Source organism: Geotrypetes seraphini, chromosome 1 (assembly GCF_902459505.1).
Source record: "Geotrypetes seraphini chromosome 1, aGeoSer1.1, whole genome shotgun sequence".
Lineage (NCBI taxonomy): Eukaryota > Metazoa > Chordata > Amphibia > Gymnophiona > Dermophiidae > Geotrypetes > Geotrypetes seraphini.
Window position 1 is genome coordinate 455,385,303 of NC_047084.1, and position 21,430 is coordinate 455,406,732.

At 42.9% G+C, this 21,430-nt stretch overlaps 1 protein-coding gene across 1 annotated transcript in view; it reads right to left on the minus strand.

The window, feature by feature from the left end:
- PHF8 (PHD finger protein 8) overlaps positions 1 to 21,430 on the minus strand; it is a 280,408-nt gene that overhangs the window by 89,669 nt on the left and 169,309 nt on the right. Inside the window, exons 13-16 of the mRNA XM_033921914.1 lie at positions 17,316 to 17,576; positions 16,989 to 17,083; positions 8,161 to 8,354; positions 7,947 to 8,032 (exon numbers count right to left, since the gene is read on the minus strand). Of these exons, the coding sequence (XP_033777805.1) occupies positions 7,947 to 8,032; positions 8,161 to 8,354; positions 16,989 to 17,083; positions 17,316 to 17,576 (636 nt within the window). The remainder of the gene's footprint in view (positions 1 to 7,946; positions 8,033 to 8,160; positions 8,355 to 16,988; positions 17,084 to 17,315; positions 17,577 to 21,430) is intronic.

The window sequence follows — 21,430 nt, forward strand, 5'->3', positions numbered from 1 at the left end:
AAAATAAACCCACCAGGATGTTTGAAAAAAACACCCAATTGGGCAGGAAAATCGAATCGAATCGAAAAATTCAATAGGCTGAATCGAATCTAAATTTTTTTTCCTGAAACAGGCAGCACGACTTAAAACAAATACAACCAAACAAACAATATTCTTACCTCAAATGGCAACCAGTGTAACTGTTGATAAAATGAACTAACGTGGTCCTATTTTTTCAGGCCAAAAATCAAATGAACCGCTGTGTTCTGGATGATTTTTATTCTTTTAAGAAGCTTTTTCTGAGATCCCAAATAAATTATGTTACAGTAATCAAGAACAGACAAGACGGAAGATTGTACTAGTAACCTGAAGGATATTATATCAAAATATTTTTTTATTGTTCAAAGCTTACAAAGAATTGAGAAACTTTTTTTTAATCAGTAGATCTGTATGATCACCTAAGGTCAGCTGGCGATCTAATGTAACTCCCAAGATTTTAATGGAAGTAGCTATTGAGAAAATTTGACCATTCAGATGGAGTACGTTCTCATTGACATTATCAGAAGTACTAGCCAAAATTTTTTTAATTTTTTCAGGGTTAAGTTTAAGTTTGGTCCATTGTTTGATTTGAACCAAAATGAATGAATCTCTAATTTCTGCTGTCAAAGAAGTGAGTGGAAGCAATATAGTAATATCATCTGCATAGATGAAAAACTTAACTTTCAGACTATGCAGTAATCTTCCTAACGGGGCTAAATAGATATTAAACAGTGGAGGGGATAGTGGAGAGAACCTTGTGGTACCCCACATGGATTGCTCCATGAAGATGAATAGTTATCCTCACTAAACACTTGAAAAGATCTAGTTCTCAAAAAGCCCTCAAACCAGTTCCAAACATCACCTGTGATTCCAATTGAATCCAAGCAGTCCAAGATCTCATAGATCAACCAAATCAAAGGCACTGCTTAGATCCAACTGAATCCAAGCAGTCCAAGATCTCATAGATCAACCAAATCGAAGGCACTGCTTAGATCCAACTGAAGAATCAAAGCGCTAGAACCTACACTAAATAATCCATGAAGATAATCAATCATGGAAGCTAATATTGTCTCTTTACTAAATCCTGAACAAAAGCCCAATTGGCTCTCATGAAGTCACCAAGTCAGCATTAATCACCCCTTCCATTATTTTGGTAAACAACGGGATACTGGCTAAAGGCCGATAGTTTGAATTAAGCACAATAGATTCCTTAGTGTTCTTCAATACAGGTGTAATCAAAATTTGACCTAATTCCTTGGGAAATTGACCATTGTTCAATAAGAACTTGGTCCATTTAAAAAGATCTGCTTTAAAAGCAAAAGGAGCAGTTTTAAGTACATTTAGAGGACAGTTATCTAAGTGGCAGTTTGTTTTAGCATATTTAGTAAATGATTTACAAAAAATTTCCAGTCGAGAGCCTCAGATTGGTTCCAAATCATGTCAGCTCTTGAACCGTCAAATCTGACGTTCAAACAGCAGATTAGGGTCATCCTTGTTTAATGGCAATAAATTTGCTCTAAGATTACAAATTTGAACCTCAGTTACTCTTATTTTAAAAACACAAAAACCAAAGCGGTCCGGATCTTGAAGTGCAAACTGACCCTGTGTGAGGAACCGCCGATGGCAAGGAAGATGCAGACCACTCCCGGAGCTCAACCTCACAAGGTCTGCGTACCAATGTTGTTTGGGCCAGTCCGAAGCCACAAGGATCACCGGGCCCCTCTGCGAGGACACCTGGCGCAAAACGCGCCCTATCATGGACCACATAAGCAGGATGAACAGAAGATTGCCAAGGTTGAACCAGAGCGTCGAGTCCAACGTCGCCGACCTCTCTTCGACGGCTGAAGAATCTGTCCGCCTTCCTGTTCACTAGGACGCCATCGGATCGAAAGAGCGAAAGCCAGCCCAGACAGGGACCATGCTCCCTGGTCCAGAAACTGACAACTGAGGAAGTCTTCCCGAACGCTGTCGATGCCGGCCACATGAGCCATGGATAAAGCCAAGAGATGATGTGCCACCTATGGAAAGAGCATCCGAGCCTCCAATCCCAGTCAGGGACTCTTTGCGCCCCCTGACTGCAGACATAGGCAACAGCCGTCGCATTGGCTGAGAACACACAGACAGCTATCTTGTGGAGATACACTTGGAACTGTAGCAGAGCTAACCGATTGCTCGTAGCTCCGGCTGATCGATCGACCATCGGCTCTCTCCGACTCAGACCTGTACCGGGACGGACATGCAAACTGCTCCCCAACCGGAGAGACTTTTGACCTTAGTCAGGGTCACCCAATCTAAGACCTGCAGAGGAAGCCCTGTGGACAGTGACTGGGTTCACCACCATAGCATACTGCTGCGCGCTGCTGCCAACCCAGGCAGCAGCATCCCCAGCGCAGCTCTCAGGGGATTCCACCTTTACAGAAGAGAAAACTTAAGAGGACGCAGGCGAGCTCTCACCCACGGACGACGTCCATGGTTGCCACCATAAGACCCAACACCTGCAGGTACCACCAGGCTGGCGGAGCTGGTACGGCCAAAATGTCCCGAATCGCACTCCAGAGGTTCAGAATTTGGGATTCTGAAAGAAACGCCCGGTTCAGCCCCGTGTTGAACCGGATACCCAGGTACTCCAATACCTTGGTCGGCACAAGGCAAACTTCTTCAGATAGATCACCCATCCGAGACGTTCCAGCCAAGGCACCACTAGGCAAACCGCCAAGTGGCCCTGCTCCCACGAGGGAGCTCTGATCAGCCAGTCGGCAATGAATGGATGCACTAACACACCCAGAGATCGCAGAAGGACAGCCACCACCACCATGAACTAGGTAAAGGTTCAGGGCGCCGATGCCAAACCGAAAGGGAGCACAGCCAACTGGAAATGCCTCCCTAGAACACAAAACCGCAGGAACCTCCGATGTTCTGGGAAAATCGGGATGTGTAGATATTCTTCCGTGAGACCCAAGGAAGCCAAAAACTCCTCGGGTGCCACCACTGTAAACACAGTATGCACCGATACCATCCGGAAATGTGAAACTCGCAAGAATACATGCACCTTCTATGAGATCCAGAATTGGTCTGCAATCGACAGAGTCCTTCTTTGGCACTATGAACTAAATCAAGTGTCTCCAGAGCCCAAGTCGCCCTGTGGAACCAGCTCTATAGCCGCCAGATCCAGCAACCAGTCCGGACTGCCCTCGGGATAGGACATGAAGAAGACCGCCGCCGGCTGGAAGAAAGGCAGTCGAAAACCTTCCCTGAGTACCTCCAGAACCCACTGGCCCAAGGTTATCTTCAGCCATTCCAGAAGGCCGACAGCCGCCCCCCAATCCATAGTTCTCTTTTGGAAGGCACCGAAGGTCGAAAGTTGGGAGACTGCGGATGCGCTGTACCTCCAAGCGAGGTCTGTAGGAGGCTCCGAAATGCCATCCTGCCACAGAGGGTCCAGCGTATTGCGAGGTACTCCTGAAATGATGAAAATTCAGCTGTCTCGGCCCCTTGGGCGGACAAGAACCAGGGCCAGGAAGCACCTGAGGCTAATGATCCTGCACACTTGCCATAAGGTCATCCAAACCCTGGCTAAATAAGAGCGAACCTTTGAATGAAAAATCCCCCAACCACTTGTGAAGTCATAACAATCTCCTAGCAGAAACTGAATAAGCTCCCAGCGTAGCGAAAACCGTCAAAATATGATAGAGGTTTAGTATGACAAGCCCGGGCCACAAACCAGCTCGCACCCCTATCGCAGCAGAATCACTTCAAAGGCACTTCAAGACAAAATCCAAATTATGGTCCTAGACATCCGGCAGGACCACCCCTCCATCCGAGGGCAAGGAGGTATGTTTGGGGACCTGAGCCACTGCCGAATCCACCCACTGCGGGACTAGGCGCATGGAAAATGCCAAAGCCATGGGATACAATTTAGCCATGGCCCTAGCGTACTTCAGGGGAACCTCAAGGGCCCCCCAACCTCCAACAGCATTTCTGCCGAGTCCTCATGATCCGGAAATGCAGCGGAAAACGGGCACGTGGAACACATGATTTAACACTCTTCCTGAACTGCAGTCAGAATCAAGTCCCAATGTCCGCAGGGATTCAGAGATAAAATCAGGAAGGCAACTGGACTTAGCCTGCGCACCATCTGATACTCTCCCACATCATGAGAATCAGTGATCTGGAAATCCCTGAGATCCGCTAGGCTAGTCACGCAGCGGGACCCACTAAATTGCCGTGACACAGCAACGGCTTAGAAATTGATACAGGTACCACGACAATAGCGGGAAATTGCTGCTGACGTTCAGGCATACCAGCAAGGATCAGATTGACATACTGAAATACAAAAGCTGTACAGACTGCCGCACCGCAGTCTGAAAGGGAGAAACAGGCATAGCCCACTTTCTCATGAAGGCCTGAGACAACATATCCACAATTTCCGGCGGAAAATAGTCCTCGGCGGCCTGAGCCAATCAGCGGGACTCAGATTTGAAATTGTCTGAAGATCGATGAGACTTTCCCTGGAACTGCGCCTGCATTTATGCGAAAACGCCCTCCTCGCGCAATTGCGGCGTCCTGGACGCTGGAATCGCAACTCTGGCGGCAACGGAGGAAAGCAGGTCCTCTCCAGAGGAGGAAAGTGCAGAATCCACACACCAGATGGGCCGTGGCACACAGAATATGCGGCTGCGCAACTGCAAGCCATGCCATTCTGTCCTGAGGTGGCCCTCTGTGAAGTTTGGAGCAAAAACGAAGCTTCTAAGTCCAAAAAATATAGTTTTAAAAACTTTAAAGAAAATCCAAGATGGCTGCCACAGGTGCCGATTTTGACATAAAAACGGCCGTTAAAAACGCAGGAAAACACTAAAAACGGCGATTTTAGGATTTTACAGGTGGCACGCAGGGAAACCCCCTAAAACCCTGAATTGAGGACCCCCCAAAATCAGCAAACTCTATGAATCACAGACCCCTCAGATACATGTGCTTCAATGCATTTCAATGGCAGCCAGCATTACACAGTGCAAGCATAGGGAGATTATACCTCAGGAGCTTATTAAACTAGCATTTCAGATCTTCTGGCCGCCTCAACTTCCCTGCAACCTCAGATCACGACCATCAGGTCCCCTCAGGGAAGATGCGCGGCGCGGTTCCAATCCCAGCATACCTCCTCAGAACCGCAGCAGCCTGCGCTCTACCCCTTTGCGGACGAGCCAGGGGAGAGTTGGCTCCCGAACCTGGAGACCCGATTCAATCTGCAAGCTGTCCAGAGGGCTTACTGCAGTTTCAGGCAAGAGCACCCTCCAGAAGCAGACAAACGTTAACTTGTCTGCGATCTCCCGCCAAAGAATCACTCACACGGAGTTGATCCGCAGCACGTGTTCAAAAAATCAAAATAAGACTAGAAAGTGAAAACAAATCACGAGCAGAATTAACTGTGAAACCAAGCAGTGAAGCTGCAGGAACAAACAGAAGCAAGACAGGAAGCTCCCGGGCAGGTAGCCCAAAGGAGAGGGATCTTTTAGTTGCCCTGCAGCTGAAGCTAATAGAGATACAAGATTCCATCCTTTCAGCATCCCGAGAGCTTGTACAAAAACTAGAGTTATCTTATTTTATTATTTATTTATTTTTATTTTAAATAAAGCCCATTGAAAAGTGCTAAAGTACCCAATGTGGCCCTCGTGGTGAAAAGTTTGGAGATCCCTGCTCTACAGCACCGAAAACCCTTGCAAACAGTTAGCAAAAAAGTATTTACTTGAAAAGAAACACGAGCAGAAGAGACCAGCTTCTACCATCTCTCTTGTTGAAAGACAACTGAAGAATTGGAGGACAGCCCAGGATGGGAGGCAGAGGAAAAGAATGCTAATGAAGCTCTTTACAAGAATTCTAATGAGAAGGGATTGACTAAGCACCAGAATGCAAAGCTGGAAGAAGTGGAAGGTTCTCAATCTGATTATGGTAGTGGATGACCCCATTAATGCAGCTGAAAATCTCAATGCCAACTTTATGCCTCTTTTCAATACCAGTTGACAATGGTCTTGTGGCAAAATATTGTATGTATGTATTATTGTATGTATTATTTAAAGTACAAAGCTGGAAGAGAGGAAGAGTGTATGAGCACCTTAGAAAAAGTGGATTCAAGTAGCTTTATGCCTCTTGACATTTCACCTTTAAAAATTCAGCATGTTGTATGTTTTCCCTTTTGAGGTACCTTCTGGAATCAGAATGCTAGGAAGTCTTAAGTATTAAGGGGGTGTATGTGTATATTCAAATTATCTATTTCTCTATCTATATACACAAGTTCATTCAAATATACACATTCAAACATCTTTAATTTTTCCTCCAAGGAATAGATAGCACAGAATAGTATTTCTTTTCACCCTTGTAGACAATGTGATCATGAACAAAACTATTAAATTCTAATTCTGTCATTACAGAATTTGGAGGAGGGAATATGAGCTTCCAATATGAGAATTTTCATTTCCAGAAACCCTCCCCCACAAAAACAGAGGCAAGTTGTATGTTTGAAGTAATAGACTAAGGCTGTGTTGACCAAGAAGTGGTGCAGTACCTAACAAGAACAGGGAACAGTCAAACTTAGGCCCCTTGCAAATGCTATACTAAAAAGAATTTTTGATTGAACTTGTGGCTGCAATTGCTATACATTGTTAGAGCTTTGCTCTACCTAGGCTCACAGTAAATGTGGTTTCCCCTTAATGTTGTGAGCACACAATAACTGGGGAAGAGCATGACTGCAATAATAAAAAAAAAAAAAAAGACTCCCCTGAATACAGTGACTCGCATTGTCACCTAAAGACAGCCAAACTTCAGTCTAAGTGTTGTTTCCCCTATTCTGCTTCAAGGCACACCAGAGTTAGATGTCTATAATCAAAGAGAAGGGCTTAGCTCATGTAACATCAGGCTACTCACTATTTTGGGAACCTTTTACCTTCAGCAACTTACCAGTGCTTATGAATGGCCACAGCTCCTGTAGTAAGATGTCGTAAATAAAAACAACAAAGGCTAGGTTTCTGTGCTATCTTGCCTGTTGGAAAATCCTTCTGTGTAAAGATTCTGCCACAGAATATATTAGGGCATAATAGCATACTATGATCCCTTTGTAAGATATCATCATGCAGTTAGCTAAGGTAAACTTCCTTCAGCTCCTGAAACAGCCCAGAGTTCAATTTTTCCATTAAGACACAGTAAAAAGATATGTAGGTACTCATATGGAGCCCTATGATGTGTGGTTGTTCTATTTTTTAAAAAACAAAACAAAACAAAAAAAAAAACAGAAAAATAATTTTGAGAGTCAAATAATGTTCAAGAATACTGTCAAAATTATTTTGTTTCACACAAAGTGAAGAGCAGATCCATACTGCTTTGCTGGTAGATGAAGTAGAGTGAAAGGAGGAGCTACGACTGTACAGAAGGGAGCATGCACACATACCCAGTGTTTTTCTGGGTTCTTCTGGGCTCTGAAGAGCAATCCAATCTGGCTCCATCAGTATGATGTCACCCATGTGTGTGGCTGATATCTTGCTTACCCATGGAGAAATGAAATAATCAAAGAAATAAATAGTGTAGCAACATCCCAAAAAGGAAAAGAAATAAATTTAAAAAAGGTAAAGAGAAACATAGAAAGCTAAGAAAGCAAACCTGGCTCTCAATCCAAATGCCAAAAGCTAAGTGGGAAAGAACGATAAAGGTCAAATAGATAGTAGCAGTTCATTGAAAGCTCAACCTTTTGAATACTTTCTTCTTGGTTTCAAATCTGAGGAGAAAGAAAGGATTACTCTATGGTTTAGGCTATTGTGGTGGGGGGGAGGGGAGCGTTCCCACTCACCTCAACAACTCTTATTTAAAATAGCAACTAACCTTGACTAATATAGTGCTTTAGACAAAGAGCCTAAACCCCTTGATGACTTCTCAGATCCTCTTACCTCAATATCAAACTCCACCTCACCAGGTTCACGGACACGATTTGGATCCGAACATGGTTTGGCACGGGGCAGCTTACGAGGGAATTCTGCAAAGATGGGAAAGAAAATACTTTAAAAGGGAAATGAGAATTTTTGCAAAGTAAACACCAACAATCTTTATCCTTGTTCAGTTATAGCCCCTGGGCACCACCACAAAGCTGCCACTTCCACATACTTGTTAACTTTTTCTTAGGCAGGATGTTTTTCTTCTCCTTCCGGGGAGTCTCATCAATTTGCAGGTCCTCTTCTGAATCCAAGTCAAAGTCATCTGCAAGAGGCTGGGGTTGCTGGAGCTTAGTCTTCTTGAAGCAGCTGGGTATTGCAGATGGGACACACTGTGTGACTAGGGGGACCTTTGACTTCTTATTCCTGGGAAAGAAAACATTCAGCAGGAATGAAAGCAAGCACTGAGGATATAGCAAAAGTATATTTATGCAGACTACATCACTTTAGTTTTTCCCCTAACAAACCTATCTCCTGAGACAAAGATCCACCTGGCATCCATATTAAAGCAAATCGATCAATGGATGGCCCAATTCAAACTGAAACTCAACTCAGAAAAAACCAAATTCTTCCTAGCTAGCCCGAATGACAAACTCAAAGACTCTTCAATTTCCTTGATGGTCAAGTCTATCCTATTGTCAACTCCATAAAAATTCTGGGAGTAACTCTGGACTGTTACCTTACTCTTGAAGCGCACACTGAGCTATTGATTAGAAAAGGCTTCTCGACTCTATGGAAACTAAGAACCATCAGAAAGTACTTCTTCTCTTCTTCTTTTCTTTTTCTTTTTTTGGCACACCAAAGTTGGGAACAATCTTGCATAATATGTTACAATATGTTCTATAATATGTGTATATTCTGATTGAAAATATAGATGAAGGTTGGGAGGTGGGGGGGTTAAATGTATCATTAGATTTTTATGTAGTAGATATCAAAGTGCTATTGTGTAATAACTTGTTGAATTATATTATTTTGTGCACTTGATGTCAAATTTGAAAATGAAAAAATAATTATAAAAAAAAAGAAAGTACTTTGATGCAACTTCATTCCGTTTATTGGTGCAAGCCTCCATACTAAGCATACTCGACTACTGCAACATCATTTATCTGGGGGTCTTTCAAGGCCATCCGACTGATTTTTGGCATAAAAAATGGGACCACATAACCCCCTATTACCAAAAACTTCATTGGCTGCCCCTGAAGGCAAGAGTCCTGTTCAAATTTGCCTGTCTTTGTTTCAAATCTATACTTGGCTCAGCCCCCACATACCTGGTCACACGTTTCAACTTAGACTGCCCCAGCAGGCCTACACACAGAGTCCACATGTTCACCCATCCATCAATAAAGGCCTGCCGATACAAAAGATACCTAGACAGAACACTTGCTTTCCAAGCAGGCCAAATGAACAACTGGCTGAGCAATTTAACAATGCACTCTTCATCCTATATAAGTTTTAGAAAACTAGTAAAAACAAACTTGTTCAACCGATTTGTAATCTAAATGCTCCCATTGCCCTACTGCTTTACTCCATCTGATTTTTATCACGATCTCTCATTCCCGCGCTGTTCTCTGCCTACATGTATTGATGACTGTCCAGTGCGCCTATTCTCGCTGATTGTTTGCAGCCTGTTCCAGCCCTCTTATCCCTGTATCCGCTTCATGAACTTTAAAACCTTACTTTGTACCTATCTTCGCTGATTGTCCAGCTCCTCTTATTGTAAACCGCCTCGAACTACTATGGCTTTGGCGGTATATAAGAATAAAATTATTATTATTACTGGTGAAATCTGTGCAGCAACTCATGTCTCCTAAGGATCCACAAGTGATTCTAAAGCTGTACAAACACCAAGATTGCCTCCGAGCTGTGACATAGCAGTTTAGTGATTAGAGAATGAGCTGAGAATCAAGAAAGTCAGGCTTTAAATCCTGCTCCACTAACATTCCTTATTACCTTAAACAAGCCACTCCACCTTCCACTGCCTCAGGTACATCTTGGATAGCCTTCTTTGGCAGGAATATAACTATAGTACCTGAATTGTAAAATTAGTGTAGCGGGACGGAAATAAATGCTTTACATTAATTGTGCATTTATTTCTCAAGTCTGCTCATCAGTTAGTAAGTAAGGGTTTTGATATAGCATTTTTGCAGAAAGTTGAACTTTTGACATGGTGGTTATGGAAACTATCTGTACCTGAATATGTCAAGGGAACAGGTTAGTGCAGTGGTCTTTGCTCATTTTTAAGTGATGGCCGTTTTGGGTCCAAAAGAGCTGATGGAAAGACAGCAGATATCTTTCTACTTGGGACCATGACAGCAATAATGCTTCAAGACATTCATTCCTACCAGAACACCTGGCCTTGGTCACAAGTGCAGAGCACAGATAAACCCTATGCAAATACAGGACCACAAACAAAAAGTTCCAATACACACAAATGAAATCCTAAGATACCAGGACTCTGCATGTAGTACAACATCAGAGAAATAGAAAGAAATGCTTTTTTTCCGAAACATTGCAAAATATAATCAGCAGATGTAAATTCTGAAAACTGACACATTTCTATCACTAAACTGAAAATAAAATCTCTTTAACTACCTTTTTGTCTGGTGATTTTATTTTTCTACTCATCTTTTCCCAGTCTCTGGTTGCACTTCCTCCTGTCTGTGCTCTTAAAGCACAGTTTCTTACTTTAACAGGTGTTATCCGGGGACAGCAGGCAGATATTCTCACATGTGGATGACATCATCCACAGAGCTCGGTACAGACAGTATAAAAGTGTACTGTCACTTTAAGCTTTAGAAGCTTTAAGACTGCCCGCACTGCGCATGCGCGAGTGCCTTCCCACCCGACGCCAGCTCACGAGGTGGTCAGTGGGATGTGAGAATATCTGCCTGCTTTCTCCGGATAACACCTGTTACGGTAAGTAACTGCTTTATCCTAGGATAAGCAGGAAGCATATTCTCACATGTGGGACTCCCTAGCTTACAAATGGGCTGGAGGGAGTGTTGGCCTCTAAATAAAACACCAATAGGAAGGTCTCCGTTCAAAAGGCATATATTTATAGGTGAGTGAGGGAAGGAGAGAGTGGGGGTTGTCAGACCGGCTCAGCTGCTTTGGGGAACAGAGGGAGAGAGGGTTGTCAGACCAGCTCTGCTGCTTCAGGGAGCAGAGAGAGAGAGAGGCAGGGTTGTCAGACAACTGTGCTACTTCAGGGAACAGAGAAAGGGAGGAAGGGTTGTCAGGACCAGCAGTGCTGCTTCTGGTATGGGAGAGAGGGAATAGGGGAAGAAGGGGAAAGAGAAAGTGGGAGAGAAAGGGACTAAGAAAGAAGGGAAGAACGGATGATGGACCTACAACTGGGGGTGGGGGGATGAGAGTGTGAGTTGGGAAGGGAGACAAACTATTTTTACAGTAACTCTCAAGCAACCAGAAACTACAGTTATCTGGCATCCATCAATCCCCATGTAAATACTTTGTGTAACCCTTTTGCCAGCATCCAGGTGAATCAGTGGTTACATTAGTCTTGGAGGTCAGATTTGTAATGTAGAGTAAGGAGAAATTAGGTTCTTACCTGCTAATTTTCTTTCTGTTAGCTTGTAGACTGGTATAGTCCTTATGAATGGGTAATACGCCTCACTGCTACCAGCAGGTGGAGATTGAGATCAAACTTGTATATCAGTATAGCATGCCCCTCTTGCTACTCCAGTTTGCCGAATAGCCAAGCAGAACCTAGGAAATTTCTGAACTTATAAACAGTAAATGACACTCCAAACAGGAGTGAAAGAAAACAACAAACATCTTTAAACAACTACTGGAACATGTATAGAACTTGATCCTGGAAGTAAAACATCCCCACAGATCACCAGCTAAGCTAGCTGAGCCATTGCCGCTGTTCTTAATTCTCCACAGACCTAGAAAATACTAGAACCTGCAGAAAAATTCAAAATCTGCATGCAAGCAAAAATCTGCAAACACTGCAGAAAGACGGACAGGGTGGGGGCCTATACCAGTCTACAAGCTATCAGAAAGAAAATTAGCAGGTAAGAACCTAATTTCTCCTGTATCACTTGGTAGACAGGTATAGTCATTACGAATGGAATGTAACAAAACAGTACCCATCAAAAGTCGGACCCTCGAAAGGCCGACACCAGAACATGTTCACCGAATACCGCGTCCCGACACACATGAACATCCACACGGTAGTGTCTGATAAAGGAATGCAGAGAAGACCAAACTGCAGCCTTGCAAATATCCACTGGAGACACTAGAGAAGACTCAGCCCAAGAAGCTGCCTTGAGAAAATTGGAAACAGGCTTCTTCTTCAGAAGATATGCGGAAGCAATAGTCTCCATGATCCAGCGCACAATAGTAGCTTTAGAAGCATCATCCCTCTTATGAGGACTCGCTAGAAGGACAAAGAGATGATCTGATTTCCTGATCTCCTGGGTCCTCTGCACATAAGAGCGAAGGACCTGACAGACATCCAATTGCGCAGCTGTCTCTGCTCAGAAGACCCCTCTTGACAACCCAACACTGGGAGGACTACAGATTGATTTACATGAAAAGGAGAAACTACTTTTGGCAGAAAGGAAGGAACAGGCCTCAAGACAACCCGCTCCCTAGAAAACTCCAAGAAGGGAGCCCTACAAGAGAAAGCCTGCAGCTCAGAAACATGTCTAGCTGAAGTAATGACCACCAAGAAGACCACCTTAAGAGTAAGGTTCTTCAAAGAGCAGTCGCCCAGCGGTTCAAAAGGAGGGTGCACCAGAATGGACAGAACCGGATTCAGATCCCAAGATGGAACAGAGGGTCATACGGGAGGCATCAGGAATGGTAGTCAAACACTGACCTGTCAAGAACTCCCAAAAGGCTGACAAGGCCGCAAGCTGAACCCAGACAGAAGACCAAGCCAGTCCCCTATCCTGGCTATCCTGCAAGAACTCTAAGATGTTAGGCAGAGAAGCGTGAAAAGAGACCACTCCACGTGCATCACACCACTCCTCAAATAGATGCAAACCCTCACATAAGCCCAAGAGGTGGAAAGCCTCCGGGACCCCAAGAGCGTTGAGATCACTGTATCTGAATACCCCTTCCTTGGTGACCCCTTTCAAGAGCAAAGCCATAAGACAAAAGGGGTCCGGATCGAACATTGGAATGGGACCCTGAGTTAGAAGGTCGTCCAAGAGAGGCAGAGGAAGAGGATCCGACACCAGATGCCTCACCAGATCCACATACCATGGTGATCGAGGCCAATCCAGAGCCACCAGAACCATGAGGCCCGGATAGCAAACTATGCGGAGAAGAACTCTGCCCACTAATGGCTACGGCGGGAACACATACAACAGTCCCTCCGTTGGCCATGGTTGAACCAGAGCATCCAGACCCTCGGCCTGACCGTCTCTGCGATGACTGAAGAAGTGGGGCATTTTGGTGTTGACACTTGTGGCCATCAGGTATATGAGGGGCTGACCTCAAGACTGCACTATCAACTGAAAAGCCACGGGGCTTAGACACCACTCTCCGGGATTTAGCACGTGGCAACTTAGGAAGTCCGCCTGAACATTCTCCACTCCGGCTATATGAGATGCTGAGATCCGCCCACACCATTAGCACCTGAAGCTACCAGCGAAGACTGCCCTGAGCTAAGCCCGAAAGCGGAATAAGGTGATCCAGCCTATGCCTCTGAGGCAACCACCTCCGAAGAAAAGCATACTGAAGAGGATGCATGTGGGCCCGCGACCACCTAACTACATCGAAGGAGGCCACCGTCGACCCCAAGACTTGGAGGGAATCCTGCGCCCGAGGACACCAGGATGCCATAAGCAGGCAAATTTGAGATTGTAATTTGCTCACCCAGGCCTCCGGAAGGAAGATCTTCCTCAAGGAGTTGTCGAACAGGACCCCAAGATATTCCAGGCACTGAGATAGAGACAACCGGCTCTTTTCAAGGTTGACTACCCATCCCAGCGACTGCAGAAACTCTACCACCCCAGCCGTGACCCGAGTGCTCTCCTGGGACAACTTGGCTCGAATCAACCAGTCGTCCAGGTAGTGATGAACAAGAATGCTCACTTTTCGCAACACCGCCGCAACAACCACCATCACATTAGTGAACGTCCACGGAGCCTTGGCCAGTCCAAAGGGAAGTGCACAGAACTGATAGTCTTGCTCCAAGATCGCAAGCGCAGGACGCGATGATGAGAGGCCCGAATAGGAATATGTAAGTAGGCCTCGGTCAGATCGAGAGAGGTCAGAAACTCCTCCTGCTGAACCGCCAGAATCACAGACCGCAGAGTTTCCCTGCGGAAGGAAGGCACGTGAAGAGCCCTGTTGACCCCTTCAAACCCAGGATGGGTCGAAAGATCCCTTCTTTCTTTGGCACCACAAAGTAAATCGAGTACCAACCTGTGCCCCACTCCAGCGGGGGAACTGTAACTACTGTGTGAAGATCCAACAATCTCTGAAGGGTCTGGCAAAAGTCCTGCTGCCACCTGCGAGGGAGAAGCGAGAAAATGGTCTGGCAAGGACCGGGTGAACTCCAGAGCATAGCCGTCCTGGATCACTTCCAGAACCCACTGATCGGACGTGATGTCTGCCCACTGTGGATAAAAGACTCTCAACCGGGTGCCCACCGGAACCAAGATGGGCGCTGACAAGGAGTCATTGTGCAGGACGGGCAGCAGGGGATGCTACCTACACCCCGGCGGGCCCCACAAAAGGACTGCATGTGCTGGAAGAACCTGCCTCTTGAGAGCCCAGGAGACTGAAAAGAAGCAGCTCCTCAACCGGAGCGGAAACGGAGGAAATCACACCCATGAGCAGCGCCGCCTCGAGCCAGCAGCCTAGGTCTATCCTCAGGCAATCAAGGCACTTTAGAATCAGTAAGAGTCTGAACCAACTTGTCCAGGTCCTCACCAAACAAGAAAGATCCTTTAAATAAAAGGAAACTTCATCAACTTAGCTTTGGACGCAGAATCCGCCAACCAAGCGTGAAGCCACAAGGTATGGCGTGGTGCCACTCCTAAGGCCAGAGACTTGGCAGAAGCTCGCAAGAGATCATACATGGCATCCGAGAGATAAGAAGCACCCAATTCAATTTTGGCAATATCAAGTCCCAATTCTCAGATTTATCATCAAGTACATGCTAGGCCCAATGAAAACACGCCCGAGCCACCAGCCCGCCACACAGAGCCGTCTAGACCAACAGAGCTGTCACATCAAAACTCTGTTTAAAGAGGGACACCAAATTACGCTCCTCTGGGTCCTTCAAGGCCGCACCGCCCTCAACAGGCACGGTATGCCACTTAGAGAGGGCCGAGACCACCGCATCCACTACAGGCGACTTCAGTGTATCCCTGGGATACATGTGGAATGGGATATATGTGGGCCATGGAGCAAGCAAAGCGAAAAGGGGCTTCTGGCACCTACCACTGTGCGAGCATGATGTCCCAAATATCCTGATGCATAGGAAAAGAGCAGGAAGCAGAGCAAGGGGTCCACTGTACGCGGGGGCTCCGACACGGGGTCCTCAAAGTGCAAAACCGAGGAGACCTGAAGGATTAACTCATGGAACTCTTCCCGCTGAAAAATGCGCACCACAGATGCATCTTCACCGGCTGGGGGGTGCTTGAACCCTTTGCCGGTGGAATCCGGCCCCCCAAGAGGATCCTGGAATTCTCCCCAAGGATCCAGGTCCTCAATCACCTCTTGCTTCTCTGGGAAAAAATCCTCATCCCAAGAGACCCTTGGGCGTTTGGATGAGAGAGTACAGGGGGGCAAAACCGCCACTGTGTGGGGCTGCACCAGGGAAGACGTCGAGGGTAAATCACCCCCTCCCTCCCCGAGATCCCCGGAGTGGACACAGAACCTCCTGCCGCCAGCACATATGCTTTACAAGGTGCTAACATAAATTCAGTGGGAAAGACCCCCCAGCAGCCCCAAGGGACTCCCTGCCCCAGCAGGGGACCCTGATATACCTTGCCCCCAGAAAAGGGGGAAGGTCACCTGAGGTAACTGAAATGAATGAGGAGGTTCCCACCGAAATTGGACCTGAAACCAAATCGGAGCTCCTGCGGCCTATCATGTCTGAAAAACCTGGGACTTTCCTGACGCTGAGGCCGAGGAACCGACGGATGCGAAAAGGGAATCCCCAGCCGAACCGGCAGTAAGAGAATCCTGTGCTCCCTGACCGTCAACGGCTGGGGTAACCCTCGCGTGGGCATCGGTGGAAGCCCAGGCTTCCCAACGATCCAAAGCTGAACCGCGAGGCACATGCGGCAGGGTGCCCTGGCCGCTGGCATCCGCTGCCAATGAAGCTTCCCCACTGTTCTGGCCTGCACAACGCTTGCACAGGCCGGCCACTAGTACCTCACGCCTGGAGCACTTTTTCACTTTAAAAGAGCTCTTTGTGCTGAAAACCACCCTAGCTGTAAAGAAAGTGCCGGTTAGTTGAGAAAAACACAGAAAAAAAGGCAGTTATAAAGGGAAATGAGCCCTTTAAATCGGCACACCTCAGGATTTTTTGTTATTTCTTTTTACTTAGTCAGAACAGACTCCACGGCTCTCAAAGCTGGAGGGCTGACCAACCAAGGGGCCAAGCCACCTGCTGAGGCCCACTACAAAAGTATGGGGAGGTAGATGAAGGTGGGGGGAGGGACCCAGCACGAGACCCACTGGGTTTAACACCCCCGAGGTTGGACGGATCTCCAAACAGAACTTTTGCAGGTTCTGTTTGGGGATCTTACACAAAAAGGGGAACCAGGAGTCCACAAACAAAGTTCTAACAGTGCTAAGAGGGGAGCTGAAAAGCCTTACCACCTGCTACCAGAGACTGAGGAAAACTAGAGTAGCAAGAGGGGCATGTTATACAAGTTTGATCTCAGTCTCCACCTGTAGTAGCAGTGAGGCATATTACCCATTCGTAAGAACTATACCAGTCTACCAAGTGATACAGAATTAACCTAATTTCTATATCTTTTCTGCCATCATGGTCTTCTCTCTCACCCAAGTACGTTGCCATTAGACAGAACTAACTTCAGTTTTGTCTCTGTAAGGTCATCATCTTCCACATCCACAACACAGGAACTTGATATGTCCAACTATAAGAGAAGAGAAAAATAAAAAATTTGAGGCCTTCCTTTCACAACAGGAGAAATCTCCCAGCTTCTAGCCAAAGTTCACCAGGCTGTTTTCGACAAGCTTTATGATTTTTAGGGAAAAACAGCAGAAAGTGTGTCTTTCCAGTCTAAGAGATTTAGAAGGAGAGGTGCACCTACAAACATTCCATGCACTTTTGATTTAATGAAGGAAGAGAAAGTGAGCTGTATATACCTCTCCCTTGGTAGGGGTCTGTAATTGTTTTAAAGTCTGGCGGTAGCATGTGTCTGGATTCTCCAGCTCCTCGGCAAGGTCTTGTCTCTCCTTGCTCTTCCGTCCACGCTTTCTATTTGCTTCTGTGGGCTTTGGGCCTCTCTTTTTGCCAGCTTTTACAACAGGTAACAAATTTGTGGTCGAAGAGATGGTCATAGGGGCAATGTTCCGCTGGAGGCTGAACAGGCTTCCACTCCTTCCCACATTTTGATGGAAGATGTCCTGAAAAGGTTGAGAGAAAGAAAAACACAAGCTGTAAGATAATCACCCCCAAAAACATATTCCTAATCCATGGCTATGCACTAACACTATTAACATGTTCAAATTGCATGTGCACATCCCGAGAACATCATTCCTCCATGAGGTGAGGGGAAAGCAATACTGCTTATTTATAATAGGTCTTCCTTAGACAGCAGGAGAAGTCCAACAAACAGGAATAATCATTCAATGCCATCACGACAATCTCCAAGTCCAGAAAAAACTGGGTTTTTTTAACATTTCTTTTTTTTTTTTTTAATTCTTTATTCATTTTTAAATCAAATAACAAGTGCACAAAAATATATCATGCATTAATTCCAATATAGCACTGTAAAATCTAACACATATAAAATCATAGACCATTACCCACCTACCCATCATCAATTTTTCTATAAAATATATTATACTATTATTATAAACATAGTTTTATAAATTTTCTCCCCAAACCCTCCCTCCCTCCTGAGTGTGCATAAAATAAATTAAAAAAAAGGAAAAATGATGCCTATTCATTACAAAACTTTTTCAATGGCCCACAAATCTTTGCGAAAGGGAAAAAAAGAAAAAAAGGACACCATATGTTTTTTTTTTTGGATTGACATTTAATATGTTTTGACAGTTACCAGAATTCTTTGGTTGAGAATTGAGGTATAAGAACATTTGAACTTGAACTAAAAACATAAAAGAATATTTTAATGGTGCTACACAATTGGAAGATAGGATAGGTTGGATGGAGGATCGGTCCTTAAGGATTGATTTTGAATTCTTTCTGTTTTGGTTTGTCAGAAACAATGTTAGCACAGATTCGTTGTGATAGACAGATATATGATAAATATGATATATAATTGAAGAGTATTAGTTATTATACCTTTAATTATTAAATATTTAATTATTTGTTATGAATTACAGTAGGAAACCAACCTATACAATCCTAGCCCTCAACAAATGATCTCTAGAACTGTCAGATCACCAAGTCTGTACTTTGTTGATTCCACTCTATCTGTAACATCTTTAATCATTGTAAACTGCATAGAACTTCACGGTCCTGCTGTATATAAAAAAACCTATTATTATTATTAATATATAGCATATTCATTAACATCAGGAATTATTAGTTTATTTTTATAATGATTACATATTTTATCTGATTTTACATATTTGGATAAAATGTCTGGAAGTATGGTGGATGGATGTTGGTTATACAAACTTTAAGGTATGGATGCTTTATTTTCATGGTGAAAGTAGTTTTATTCGAGTTTCTCATTAATTCTTATCTTGATATTAGGTAATTTAAAGTTGTATTTATATCAATATTTTACCTATACTATATTAAGATCATGTGGATTTATATTATTTTTATTATATAAAATCAAGATAGATAGTATTTTTTAGAATTGGAAATATATTATTGTAATAGATAATTAGATTAATTAATTTATTGGGAATATTGGAATTAATTTTAATTGATATATATAGATAAGAATTTATGAATTGTGGGAATAGATAGTATTATTCTGAAATGGTAAAAGTTTTTTATTGATATGATATTAATTTCTTGTCTTTTACATTAGATTAAATTCTTAATCTTTTTTGTTTTATTGGCATATCAGTTAATTATGAATTTTATTAAGAATTTAAAAATTGAGTTTATGAAATGAAAATTTATTTATGTTAATTATTTTATTGATTAAGAAGAGAAATTTTTGATCAATTATTTAATGAACAGATAGATGTAAAGAAGAATATAGTTTGCCTAGGGTGGGGGGGCTTTGAGGTTACTATTCCAATGTGTGTTCTTAGGCAGTCATTATATATGGGGGGTTTGGGAGGGAGTAGGGTGGAATTTTTGTTTTGCTTAGGAGTGGTTTTGAAAAAGACTATTAAATTTTTTGGTTTACAGAGGGAGAGGGGGTAGAGGGATTATTGAGTGTGCTAAAAAGGGAATTTTTTCAGGTTTTAGAATTGCAAATAAGGATAATGATGTCTATGTTCATATTTCAAAATTTCTTTTACTTGTTTGATTTTGATTACTCATTATATGTTTATTCATCATGATGTCTTTTAAGGTTTTTTTCTATTAATGTCAATGGCTTTAATCATATGATCAAAAGGAAAAAAGTATTGTCCTTTTTAAAAAAAACAGAATGCGGACGTTTATTACATTCAGGAGACTTACCTAAATTTGATTGAATCACAGAAATTGGAAGGAGGGTGGGTGAAGAAATGTTTTTTTTGTTCTGGCTATGGGTAAAAAAGCAGGGGTAGCAATTCTCATTAATAAAAAATGTAATGCCAAATTTAAGTTAGTAAACTCAGATCCGTAGGGTAGATGGGTTGATATGAGCATGAGAAATAATACTCTGACATTGTTTAATGTGTATGCCCCTAATTCAAATCAACAAGATTTATTTAAAACCTTACAGAGGTTATTACTCCCACTGGCTGCTTCTAATTTAGTAGTGGCTGGTGATTTCAATTGTGAATCCTTTAATTGTTAAAAAAACAAGTAAAAATATAAAATCATTAGGGTTAGATAATATGGTTCAGTCATGTGATTTAAAAGATATCTGGCGTATTCTTCATTTTAATGATCAGGAATTTTCATTTTGTTCACAGGTTCATAAGTCTTTTTCAAGAATTGATTATATTTTTGTTCCAACTCATAAAATTTAACATGTGATTAAAGCTTCCATTGATCCAATTATTATATCTGATCATGCAGGAATATGGATTGAACTACAATTAGATCAATCAGAATATAGTAGACCTCTATGGAGATTTGATAATGCATTGCTTATGGATGACAAATTCCTGATGGATTTTAAAATACAAATTAGTGAATTTTTTAAATTCAATTTATCAGAGAATATATCCATGGAAAATGTATGGGATGCCTTTAAGGCTACTATGAGAGGTTTTATTATCTCATATTCTGCTTATATTAGAAAACCAACTTAAAACTCAATTTTTGGATTTGGAAAAAGAAATTAAATTATTAGAAACTAAATTAATAAATAAATGGGAACAAGATATATTGTAAGCTCTTTTAAAAGCAAAAGGTAAATATAATGAATTAGCTTCAAAAATGATAAGGAAAGATTTGTTTTCCAAACAAACAATGTATTATGGAAATTCTAATAAGGCGGGGAGATTATTGGCAAATTACCTTAAAGCAAAGAAGAAATAATATTAATGTAATAATGGATGATAAAGAAAGTATAAATAATCAAATTGGACAAATATTAAAACAGTTTCTAAATTTTTATAAAGGCCTATATTCTTCTGAGCCTTATGTAGAGAGGGAAAAGGATGGATTAGATTTTTTTTTTATTTAATTATTGGACCGAAGGTTCCTGAGCATATAAAACGGGGTTTAGATGAGCCTATATCTCTAAAAGAATTAGAAACAGCGTTGAAATCTCTTAGAGTTGGATCTGCTCCAGGTGGTGACGGTTTTACGGTAGAATTTTATAAATCATTCCAAAATGTCCTGTTACTTCATTTATTAAATTTATATCAATCACAACTTATTAATGGTTGTATTAAGGGTACTATGGCTGAATCATTAACAATTGTTTTGCCCAAGCCAAATAGAGATCCCACTTTGGTTTCAAACTACAGGCCTATCTCTCTAATAAATGTGGATGGTAAACTTTTGGCTAAGATTTTGGCTTTATGATTATCAAAGGCTCTCCCTTACATTATTGATATGCACCAAACTGGTTTTGTTGCTAAAAGATATTCCTCTAATAACTCTAGATTAGCGTTGCATATGTTAAATTTATCCAAATATTTGGCTGATCCGGCTTTTGCTGTTTCTT